Source organism: Salvelinus namaycush, chromosome 14 (genome assembly GCF_016432855.1).
Source record: "Salvelinus namaycush isolate Seneca chromosome 14, SaNama_1.0, whole genome shotgun sequence".
Lineage (NCBI taxonomy): Eukaryota > Metazoa > Chordata > Actinopteri > Salmoniformes > Salmonidae > Salvelinus > Salvelinus namaycush.
Window position 1 is genome coordinate 27,481,394 of NC_052320.1, and position 13,212 is coordinate 27,494,605.

A 13,212-nucleotide genomic window follows, 5' to 3' on the forward strand; every position below is an offset into this window, starting at 1 on the left:
GCATGACTGGGTTTGAAGCAAAGAAAACGTCCCATTATATCATACAAATCGCATTACAGCATACATGGTTGGGTTCTACATATAAGCATACTGTACGTAGCATTTCGTCTAAACACATCAGAAAATGTTTGATTCTGGTGCCAGCGTGCCATGCTTTATTTACAAAGTTCACATAATACTTATCCAATTACACCCATGCATATAGAGGTGGCAATCACTCATCATTCACCTTCTCATATTGTAACAATGCAAGGGACTCTGCAGATCAACATTAGGCTGGGACTCTTGGCAGGTGCCCATATCTTCCCGCATTTCGGCATGCACTATTGAGGTCAACGCTAAGCTAGCGTTTGATGTTAATTATATACGTACAGTACCAGTCAAAAGTTTGGACACACCTACTCATTGCAGGGTTTTTCTTTATTTTTACTATTTTCTACATTGTAGAATAATAGTGAAGACATCAAAACTATGAAATAACACATACGGAATCATGTAGTAACCAAAAAAGTGTTACTCTTGGAATTCTCTCAACCAGCTTCCTGAGAAATGCTTTTCCAACAGTCTTGAAGGAGTTCCCACATATGCTGAGCACTTGTTGGCTGCTTTTCCTTCACTCTGTGGTCCAACTCATCCCAAACCATCTCAACTGGGTTGATGTCGGGTGATTGTGGAGGCCAGGTCCTCTGTTACAGCACTCCATCACTCTCCATCTTGCTAAAATAGCCCTTACACAGCCTGTGTTTTAGGTCATTGTTCTGTTGAAAAACAAATTAAAGTCCCACTAAGCGCAACCAGATGGGATGGCGTATCGCTGCAGAATACTCTGGTAGCCATGCTGGTTAAGTGAGCCTTGAATTTTAAATAAATCACAGACACCAGCAAAGCACCCCCACACCATCACACCTCCATGGTTCATGGTGGGAACCATACATGTGGAGATCATCCGTTCACCTACTCTGCTTCTCACAAAGACACGGCGGTTGGAACCAAAAACTAAAATTTGGACTCATCAGACCAAAGGACAGATTTCCACCGGTCTAATGTCCATTGCTCGTGTTTCTTGGCCCAAGCAAGTCTCTTCTTCTTATTGGTGTCCTTTAGTAGTGGTTTCTTTGCAGCAATTTGACCATGAAGACAGTTGATGTTGAGATGTGTTTGTTACTTGAACTCCGTGAAGCATTTATTTGGGCTGCAATCTGAGGTGCAGTTAACTCTAATGAATTTATCCTCTGCAGCAGAGGTAACTCTGGGTCTTCCTTTCCTGTGGCGGTCCTCATGAGAGCCAGTTTCATCATAGCGCATGACGGGTTTAGCGACTGCACTTGAAGAACATTTCAAAGTTCTTGAAATTTTCCCGGATTGACTAACATTCATGTCAAACCTCTTAAGGATCGGACCCTTTGTTTCAATTTTCACCTAAAATGACATACCCAAATCTAACTGCCTGTAGCTCAGGACCTGAAGCAAGGATATGCATATTCTTGATACCATTTGAAAGGAAACACTTTGAAGTTTGTGGAAATGTGAAATTAATGTAGGAGAATATAACACATTAGATCTGGTAAAAGATAATACAAAGAAAAAACATGCGTGTTTTAATTTTTTGTACCATCATCTTTGAAATGCAAGAGAAAGGCCATAATGTATTATTACAGCCCAGGAGCAATTTAGATTTGGCCACTTGATGGCATCAGTGTATGTGCAAAGTCTTAGACTGATCCAATGAACCATTGCATTTCTGTTCAAAATGTTGTATCAAGACTGCCCAAATGTGCCTAATTGGTTTATTATTAATGCATTTTCAAGTTCATAACTGTGCACTCTCCTCAAACAATAGCATGGTATTATTTCACTGTAATAGCTACTGTAAATTGGACAGTGCAGTTAGATTAACAATAAGCTTTCTGCCCACATCAGATATGTCTATGTCCTGGGAAATGTTTTTTTTACTTAACCTCATGCTAATCACATTAGCCTACATTAGCGCAACCGTCCCGTGGGGGACACACAGATCCCGTAGAGGTTAAATTAATGACGGACTGTCGTTTCTCTTTGCTTATTTGAGCTGTTCTTGCCATAATATGGACTTGGTCTTTTACCAAATAGGGCTATCTTCTGTACACCACCCCTACCTTGTCACAACGCAAGCTGGTTGAGAGAATGCCAAGAGTGTGCAAAGCTGTCATCAAGGCAAAGGGTGGCTAATTTGATTTGTTTAACACTTATTTGCAAAATATATTTTGATTTGTTTAACACTTATTTGGTTACTACATGATTACATATGTGTTATTTCATAGTTTTGTGTTATTCTACAATACAGAAAATAGTAAAAATAAAGAAAAATTCTGCAATGAGTAGGTGTGTCCAAACTTTTGACTGGTACTGTATGTTGCATTATGGCATGCATGGTTGGGTAGATATACATGCAGACGTCTCATGTCAACCCTACACATTAAACAACATTTGAATCCTACGCTCAACGCACCTCGCATTAATACAAATGTTCATATAATACTTTCCATTACAGCAGAATTGCAGTTTTGTTCTATTCTTCGCATGCATCTCTTTTAAATCTAATAATCATTGTTTCAATCTTTAGATCCAACCGTTTCTCCGCTGTGCCCCTTCTCCCTGGTGAGTAACTTATTTATTTTGGGGGGGGGGGGTTTCGATGCCAGCTGTCCAGCAAAGGGCTATGTGTCATCAGCACTTGGTTCCGAGGAGCATTCGACGGAGACGAGGCAATACCCCATGGTACAACTATTTCATAAAATTCCACATTGCATTCTACCTCTGTTCATTCAGTTAAGCCTATACTCGATTGAAGTGTGACTGGAGGGAATAGCTGGTGCAGGATGAAGCTATAATCCTAAAGATGAAACTGCCTATGAGAATGTAATGTTCTATTAGCAAGTCAGCATTATCCTATTAGGCTCTGATTTCAGTTAATGGTAATATATATCCCTAGAGAAAGGAATAGTGGGTTGTGTAAGTCACTGTGAATATGAAGGTGTGCTGGGAGGTTCAACAAAGTGACGAATAGGGAGGTAATTATACAGTGTGTTCTGGATCTGTCAGCTTGATACTCCTTCCCACCCTGGACAATAGGGTATCTCTGCCTCCGGCAAAGGCAACCTGTCAGACTCTTGCTGTCTACTCTACAGTACAGAAACACAGCATAGTCATCCCAAAACCCTCCCCTCTCCCCTGGGTGAAGGAAACTTCCTGTCCGGAAAGTGAAGTGAGCCTGAGAAACTACTCTACATAGCCTGCTGTCTGCTGCCAGGCTTAAGACACTAAGCTAGCAAACTTTCTCTTTGTGGTGGGTTTATTTAATTGTCTCCCTCCCTAAGCATCACATCAGCCACAGCAAAGCCCTGGGTTTTCTAACATACTATGAGTGACTTTACTGTGTGTGAGAGTTTGTCAGGATGGGGCAGCCAGCCCCTAAAGAAAAGAGAAAGGGAGAGTCTCCATGTTTCATTAAATTTTACCTAATCTATACACAGCACTATCTATTTGCCAAAGTAATGCAATTCTACAAGTTTTTAGTCACAGTGGATCAGCTTTCAAAAGCAGTGCAGTAGCATTCAGAATCTGTGCAACAAACAATTACATCTCATGGGGATGCTGTACTTTGTTTTTTCCCAGAATAGCAGTACAAATTGCTTCAGGAGCATAAATTGAATGTTTTCCTGTGAAGGTACAGTGTACAGACAGACTATCAGACATGGGAGGCGGGTGGGCGGTGGGACAGAGGATAGGCAGGAGGGCTTCACACACAACACACACTACTGGGCACAGGGATAATGAGCTCCGATGTGACTCGTGAAAGAACCTAAACCGACTCCATTACTGCTGCAGGCAGATAGGCATTTCTGAAAGCCCGAAAAACACCCCCGTTTGTACACTGCGTTAGTATGTGTGTGTCTGTGTTTGTGTTGCTCTCCTATTCAGCGCAGGTTCCTCTGATCCCCATGGTCAGACAAAAACACTGACGCACACTGGGGGTCATGCATGCTGTGTGCGTGTCTGTGTGTGTTTGTTTTCCTACATTAACTGGACCCCAAAGTACTAACATTTCACCTGAATGTCATGAAAAGGTAGTCTGGACTTTTTTCAGGTCCTGAATTTGTTCAAATGTTTAAGGCTTAGATTTAGGGTTAAGGTTAGGTTTAGGGTTACGTTTAAGGTTAGGTTTAGGGTTTTGGGGGTTTAGGTTAGGGTTAGTATTAGGGTAAGGGTAAGGGAAAATAAGATTTTTAATGGTGAAACATTTTTACACCACAAAAAGTCATGAAATTTCACGAAAACAAAGTTTGTGTGTGCGTACATCTTTAGTGTGTGTATATACACTACTCAAAAAAATAAAGGGAACACTAAAATAACACATCCTAGATCTGAATGAATGAAATATTCTTATTAAATACTTTTTTCTTTACATAGTTGAATGTGCTGACAACAAAATCACACAAAAATTATCAATGGAAATCAAATTTATCAACCCATGGAGGTCTGGATTTGGAGTCACTCAACATTTAAGTGGAAACCCACACTACAGGCTTATCCAACTTTGATGTAATGTCCTTAAAACAAGTCAAAATGAGGCTCAGTAGTGTGTGTGGCCTCCACGTGCCTGTATGACCTCCCTACAACGCCTGGGCATGCTCCTGATGAGGTGGCGGATGGTCTCCTGAGGGATCTCCTCCCAGACCTGGACTAAAGCATCCGCCAACTCCTGGACAGTCTGTGGTGCAACGTGGCGTTGGTGGATGGAGCGAGACATGATGTCCCAGATGTGCTCAATTGGATTCAGGTCTGGGGAACGGGCGGGCCAGTCCATAGCATCAATGCCTTCCTCTTGCAGGAACTGCTGACACACTCCAGCCACATGAGGTCTAGCAATGTCTTGCATTAGGAGGAACCCAGGGCCAACCGCACCAGCATATGGTCTCACAAGGGGTCTGAGGATCTCCTCTCGGTACCTAATGGCAGTCAGGCTACCTCTGGCGAGCACATGGAGGGCTGTGCGGCCCCCCAAAGAAATGCCACCCCACACCATGACTGACCCACCGCCAAACCGGTCATGCTGGAGGATGTTGCAGGCAGCAGAACGTTCTCCACGGCGTCTCCAGACTCTGTCACGTCTGTCACATGTGCGTGTGAACCTGCTTTCATCTGTGAAGAGCACAGGGCGCCAGTGGCGAATTTGCCAATCTTGGTGTTCTCTGGCAAATGCCAAACGTCCTGCACGGTGTTGGGCTGTAAGCACAACCCCCACCTGTGGACGTCGGGCCCTCATACCACCCTCATGGAGTCTGTTTCTGACCGTTTGAGCAGACACATGCACATTTGTGGCCTGCTGGAGGTCATTTTGCAGGGCTCTGGCAGTGCTCCTCCTTGCACAAAGGCGGAGGTAGCGGTCCTGCTGCTGGGTTGTTGCCCTCCTACGGCCTCCTCCACGTCTCCTGATGTACTGGCCTGTCTCCTGGTAGCGCCTCCATGCTCTGGACACTACGCTGACAGACACAGCAAACCTTCTTGCCACAGCTCGCATTGATGTGCCATCATGGATGAGCTGCACTATCTGAGCCACTTGTGTGGGTTGTAGACTCCGTCTCATGCTACCACTAGAGTGAAAGCACCGCCAGCATTCAAAAGTGACCAAAACATCAGCCAGGAAGCATAGGAACTGAGAAGTGGTCTGTGGTCACCACCTGCAGAACCACTCCTTTATTGGGGGTGTCTTGCTAATTGCCTATAATTTCCACCTGTTGTCTATTCCATTTGCACAACAGCATGTGAAATGTATTGTCAATCAGTGTTGCTTCCTAAGTGGACAGTTTGATTTCACAGAAGTGTGATTGACTTGGAGTTACATTGTGTTGTTTAAGTGTTCCCTTTATTTTTTTGAGCAGACTATGTGCATGCATATTAAAACCTTTTCTCAATAGGGGGGGCGCTATTTCCACTTTGTAAAAAATCGTTCCCAAATTAAACTGCCTCGTACCCAATTCTTGCTCGTACAATATGCATATTATTATTACTATTGGATAGAAAACACTCTCTAGATTCTAAAACCGTTTGAATTATATCTGTGAGTAAAACAGAACTCATTTTGCAGCAAACTTCCTGTCAGGAAGTGAGAAATCTGAAATCGAGGGCTCTGTTCCAGGGTCAGTTTATTAATTTGCATGGAATCTATGGGTCTACATGCACTGCATACACCTTCCACTAGATGTCAGTAGGCAGTGAGAGTTGGAATGGGGTGTTTAGCTAGATCTGAGGCCGAACAAGACCTCTTGGAACCGTGGGTCTGGTCTTTTCACCGTTTGGCTTGACTATGTGCATGCATATTAAGTATGCCTTAAAAGTCCTGCTGTGAGTAAGTATAAAACAGTGTTTTCAGGCTGAAAGATATAAAGACCTTCAAAATGTTAATTAATTACAATCTCTGTTGTATTGTTGAGTGTCCCAGGGGACAGTGCCATATTGGGTTCATGTCCTGTTGGGTTTGCTATTTGATTGAGACAGGAGGGTAGCTAATAGCGCTGTAATCTCTGTCTATTTCTTCTTACAAGAGAAATCCTACCATTTCCTGTCTTACTTCTTTGTGTGTGGATGTTGATGTTGTTCACATAATAGTGACACTGTAGCTGTGAAATATAGATACAAACAAGCCATGAAAACGTTCAATGTGTTCAGATCAACCCAAAAAACTGGCTATTAGCATATCATACAAAGTATTTCAGAGACCCTGCTTGCTCTGAAACGATGTTGCATAATACATTATTCTCTAGCAAGACCTGAAGCTTGATGCGACCAAACGAGGACATAAAAGACTATTTAAGCGAGCCAAGCTCTTGGAAGTAATTGGCAGAGGAAGTTCTGAGACATGGTTGTAATAAAACCTAAGTAGATGACAACACAATGGAACTGCTTTTTAATCAGGCAAGTAGCAGGCCAGCCAATAGGGAAGGCTTGACAGCCCATCAAAAGACTACAGCCACTACTTGGAATAATCTTAGATATGAAGCACATATTAAGTAGAAAGTGAAATTTACCAGGCTTGTTCCTGATAAATGTGAAATTAAAAGCACTCTCTCTAAGCTTTAACCTCCATTGGCAAGACATGGGTGGCTGTGGTAACGGAGCTGGTTGAACAGGAGGAAAAAACAGGAGAAGACGGATTCAGTTCAGAGGTGGAGAGGCCCAGTTCATAGGTGGATAGGAGAAGAAGGCAGGGCCTAACCCCAGCCATGCATGCCATTTCACAAAACCAACAGAAACAGCAACAGAAGAGAAGAGAAGAGGGAATCAAAGGTTGGCACGGTGACGCAACCATGGTTAAAAACGATGCTATTGTGCTCTCTGGATTGTGTCACCACGGTTTAAAATGATGCTATTGTGCTCTCTGGGTTGTCACCACGGTTAAAAACGATGCTGTTGTGCTCTCTGGGTTGTGTCACCACGGTTAAAAAAGGTGCCGTTGTGCTCTCTGGGTTGTCACCACGGTTAAAAACGATGCTGTTGTGCTCACTGGGTTGTGTCACCACGGTTAAAAAAGGTGCCGTTGTGCTCTCTGGGTTGTGTCACCACGGTTAAAAAAGGTGCCGTTGTGCTCTCTGGGTTGTCACCACGGTTAAAAACGATGCTGTTGTGCTCACTGGGTTGTGTCACCACGGTTAAAAAAGGTGCCGTTGTGCTCTCTGGGTTGTGTCACCACGGTTAAAAACGATGCTGTTGTGCTCACTGGGTTGTGTCACCACGGTTAAAAACGATGCTGTTGTGCTCACTGGGTTGTGTCACCACGGTTAAAAACGATGCTGTTGTGCTCACTGGGTTGTGTCACCACGGTTAAAAAAGGTGCCGTTGTGCTCTCTGGGTTGTGTCACCACGGTTAAAAAAGGTGCCGTTGTGCTCTCTGGGTTGCTCTTCGCCCCAACACACACACACTCTCTCGCTGTCACACATCTAAATACAAACATACACACACACACACACACTTGTTGCTAAGCAACAGCAATGCTCGCTTGATCAGTTGACTGCACGACCAAGAGTGTGAGTGAAGGAGTGAGAAGGAAAATGGTTAAAGAGAGAAAAACAGAGTTTGATAAGAGGAGTGAGGGATGGGGAAGAGGTGGGTGAGAATACAGCTGTCTATTCTGCATGATGTGATGTGCTGAGGGGCTGAGGGGCTAGCCTCAGAGCCAACCGTCACTCAGCTGTCAGAGAGCCATCAGGAAGTATCAGTTGAGAAGCTGATAGGTTGGGAAGTTTAGAGTACAAGTCAGAGACCAGAGGGGTACACTACAAAGCTAAATCAATGAGTTAGCCAGCTAACTTTGATAAGCAACCAGAAATAACTATTGATTTTATGGTTAAAATCATAGCTGAACTTAAATATGTCATTCGTTTGTTAAATTAATTAGACCATGCCCATTTCAAGTGTATCTTTCTACAAAATATCATCACAAATACTTAGACGAGTTAGCTGGCTAATCCTGCTTTGTAGTATACCTCTCCGGCTTATTTACCACACACAGCTTACAGCTGCCAGTCCACACAGCACATGAAGCCATCACTACCTCACTGACAGACCTCACTGGCACAGTAGGAGCACTACTGAGACTTAGCAAATGAAATAGAGTACTGTTGAAACAGAGCTACTGCTCCGCATAGTTCACCTTTACACTCAATACTTTACAGAATACAATGATAATCAATTTTGCCATATCCTGTCTCAAAGGTACTTGTTGCCTGATTTGTGAAAACAGCATTAGACGCTAGCAGGCATATTGAAACGGAAAACTCTACAATTCATTATTTGTACACCGGGATGTTTTAGCTTGCACCTGTAACCAAGATGTTATATCATGCCAGACAGCCAATTAAACATGACGGCATGTAATGTCTGTGGATGAAGATAAGGTAGCTGTAGGTCAAGGCTGATATTGGACATGCTTTGGGACAGAGCAGGAGTCAGGTACGCTCTCTGTCTACTGTCTCAACTGATAAATCATTGGCATCCTCTCACATCACACCCCATGTCAACATCACACTCCAACACACAGAGACTAATTGACATATTCCAGAATGAGGCCATCTCTCAGCCAGCTGTGTGACACCCCTATCAAACACTTGTGATGAATAATTCAAACTAAAACAAACAAGAGGGGGAAGTCAGTCACAAAGGCCTGAAAAGGTAACAGAAGTATATTTCCATAAGCTTTACCAGTGATTATTCACAGATTTTAAAACCATAATTGCTCCCACTCATAGTACACTGAGAGTGTTTTAACTAAGTTCCACTCTCTCTTGTACCCAGGGATACTTGTGAAAACCAGAGGCCTAAAGTAGAAGCATGTTCACATTCAGACAGCTGTGTATAAACAAACTGAAACCGCCTACAGAAAACACAATGGAAACAACACTTCACCTATGCTGAACAAAGTCACTTGTCTACCTGTGCTGTTTCCTATCTTCAGTATGACTCTATATTATGACCTTGAAAGGTCATAGTGATACAGCCATCTGATAAGTAGTAATGTAAACAGAGCAACAGGAAACTGCAGAGGAGCACATAAAGCTAAACATCCATATCTCCTCTCTCCAGCAGCTCTTCAATCTGCATAAACATACAGTACCAGTCAAAAGTTTGGACACACCTACTCTTTACAGGGTTTTTCTTTATTTTTACTATTTTCTACATTGTAGAATAATAGTGAAGACATCAAAACTATGAAATAACACATATGGAATCATGTCGTAACCAAAAAAGTGTTTAACAAATCAAAATATATTTTGTATTTGAGATTCATCAAAGTAGCCACCCTTTGCCTTGATAACAGCTTTGCACACTCTTGGCATTCTCTCAACCAGCTTCATGAGGTAGTCACGAAGTTGCTTGCAAGTTTAGTAGATGGCTGTACTAGTTGCCATGGTAACCTAGAGAACAAACTTGCTAGCTAGTCAAACCATCAGTCCTCCTAAATATTAGCTTGCTAACTATTTATGAAAATCGATTTCAACAATGCCAATAATGTTTTTACCTTTTCACACGTGAGCTCTGACGGCGTGAGTCGTTTTATGCAGGTGATGTCAGAATGCACTCACTGTTCCAAAATGTGATCGTTACGCAACAGGACAGTTAACACGCGCTGCCTGCTAATTATCTATAGGCTATGTTTCAATTTCTAATTATTTTCTAATAAGTTTTATTTTCTAACAACAGTTTGAATTTAGGTGTGTTCCGCCTCTTCATTAATTCACATAGAAATAGCCCCTTTCAATCTAGGGTTGCTAACCAAGCCGGCTGGTCGTTCTATCGGTTCGGTTGCCAGAGACAAGACCCAGTCATTCAGTCTTTTTGTTCTGTATCTATGAACGCGACCCAGTCTTTCGTTCTAAATGTTCTATTGCCATACTGGCTGGCAACGTTCTTATCCCTTGCTTGCTAGCTAGCCAACTACAGCTAACCTAGTCATGTCAAAAAGTGCAGCCAGAATAACAGAAAAGAGTCACGCCAAAAAGTGCAGCCAGAATAACAGAAAAGAGTCACGCCAAAAAGTGCAGACAGAATAACAGCAAAGTAGGTTGCATTTGTTTAAGCTGTTTTCTAGTGACATACAGTATATTTGTATACATCCATAACAATGAGCTAATGAGACATGATCTCACCTGTGATAAATGTGCTCACTCGTCAGGACACTGTTGGTCAGAGGATCTAGCTAACAACACAGCTAACACAATCACTTCAAACAGAAGCTGGAAAGACTGCAAACTAGATGCACTTCATTTCGTTGTACCTTTTTTAAATTTATATTTCTTTGTATATATCCATACAAATAATGCCAGCTGATTCATGATTTCGCTGCCTTTGTCTCGTTCCGACTCCCGACATGTTCATTACTATGAGACAGCTGGAGATCGAATTTGAATATTGAAACAATGTTGCAAATGTCGGAGAGACAGACAGCAAGGTTTATATAAATCTCCACTGTTGAAAACGAAATGTTAGTCGAAAAGAAATGTGAGATAATGTAGTGGAGATCAAGTTTATAAATTGCAGAAAATAGTAAAAATAAAGAAAAACCCTGCAATGAGTAGGTGTGTCCAAACCTTTGACTGGTGCTGTACATAACTTGAGACAACTCTCAGATGACAGGGAAAGGGGAAATGGTTTCATATCCAAAATGTTTACTTAATCAGGATGAGGTATTCTTCTAAACCACAGCTCGAGAAAACAACTAAAGCTCCTCGCTATGCATAACAGTCTTAAAGGTCTTAGTGACACTAGTTAATTAGAACTAAAGAGAATCTGCTCCTGGGAGAACTTGTCAGGACTGTGGAAAGCCTTTTCCAGTATGATTCACAGTTAAATTATGAAACAGCAGAGTGAGAGGGTTGGAGCTCAACATTATATTATCCTGTTGCAGCAGTAGTACAGTATGAGGTGGACTCTTACCTTTCTCTAATGAGGTGATGCCCATGGAGGGTTGTCCTAGGCTGGCCTTCCTCTCCCACTTGCCCTCGTCAGGGTTGTAGACCTCCACGGAGGACAGGGGGCTCTGCTGGCCATCCATGCCCCCCATTACCATCACCTGACCCCTGAGGGCCACCGCTGATGCCCCCGCCCGGGCTGTAGGGAGTGGAGGTAGCTGGGTCCATGTCTGGCTCTCTATGTCCAGCACCTCGGCAGTGTCTAGAGGCAGGCCTGTCTCACTGCAGCCCCCGAGCACATAGAGCAGGCCGTCATGGAACACAGGGGTGCAGTAGACCCTGCACGTGGACATGGGGGGGAACACCTCCCAGTACAGGGACTTGACTAGGCTCACTGCCATCTCGAGTATAGGCATCTCTCCTGAGGCTGACGAAGGTGATGGGTCATTACATGCACGGACGGGTGGGGGGACAAACAAAAACACAACAGAGAAGCAGGGGCACTGCGGATCAACCTCCGGTCTTTCTGCTCTGCTACCTGATCCCCTGTCTCAAGTGAGAGAGGGAACGTGACAGAGAAAGAGAGAGCGGGAGAGAGAGAGAGGCTACTTCAGCACTTTGCCAAATGCCTCTACCACCCAATGTTGTATTAATTCATTTGTTGATGTTTTAAAGCAGGGTTGCCATCTGCCCTTTATTTCTCCTTTTACTCCATTCGAAGGGCCTTTATTTTGGTAAAAAAATCCCCGCAGTTGATTGTTGTGCAGCTGTACGCTGCTCTCTAGAGAGGAATATGCTAAAACAAGGTTTTTTGAAGGCTTCCTATAGCGAACACACGCAAAAGGTGTGCATGCCTTTATGCACAATCCCTGTGAAATGTTAGCGTCAAGTGGAAGATGGAGCTGGATCAAACAACGAAGGATAAAAACCTACAGGGTGTGACCTTCACGGTAATGATAATCCACTGCAACTTGGAAGGAACCTGCATTCACATTCTCAGCCAAAGGCAATTATCCTGGGCTTCAGCTGTTATTTGAATCTGGTGAAGAGGGTAAAAACCAAAACCGAAAAGTCTTTAAATGAAAACTCCCTCCAAGTATAATAGGAATAAGCTCTCGAGGTGAGACAGAATATTTCTAATTAGACCAAACCACTAAATTCCAGAAGGCAGCTGTCAGGGCCCAACTGGGGCTGAGGAGTAACTTTTGTTCCCCTGAGACACAGTAAGGCTCCCACAGAGATCCCTGGCCTGTGGAAAATAAAAGAGCCAGCCCTGTGACCCTGTGGACGATTCAGCCGCCGCCGTGACATTTACAGCCAGGGCCAATGACAGGGGGTACTGGGGGGTGGGGGGGTGGGGTGGGGGTCTAGAACAGCACGATCCACACACCAGCAGCACTCCAAAGGTCCCTACTTCCACTGGGGCTCTCAGGGTTTGGGTCGCACCGACTGAAAGTCTAATTGGTACACAAGCATCGTTAATTATGAAAACAGAGAGAGCATGTGACAGGAATGGGTGTTGTGGAAAAGGAGAAAAAGAGAATGAATGGGGAGGAGAGAAATTGAGAGAGGGTGAAGTAAAGTAGACAGGTGAAAAAGAAAGATAAAGAGAAAACAGACCGAGATAGACAGATATGGGGAGATGTAGAGCAATCGTTAGAGTCCCGGTGGTGTGACGCTGGCTGAGTGCAGGAAGGGGTTTCTCCACCCAGGGAGAAAAGATGGACAGCTATCTCCTCAGAGATACCATGTGTGTTTACAGTTCAG

General features: G+C 43.5%; 1 protein-coding gene across 1 annotated transcript in view; it reads right to left on the minus strand.

Moving 5' to 3' along the window:
- klhdc8b (kelch domain containing 8B) overlaps window positions 1-11,846 on the minus strand; it is a 151,429-nt gene extending 139,583 nt beyond the window's left edge. Inside the window, exon 1 of the mRNA XM_039007425.1 lies at window positions 11,471-11,846. Within this exon, the coding sequence (XP_038863353.1) occupies window positions 11,471-11,846 (376 nt within the window). The remainder of the gene's footprint in view (window positions 1-11,470) is intronic.
- Between the last annotated feature and the right edge of the window lie 1,366 nt (window positions 11,847-13,212).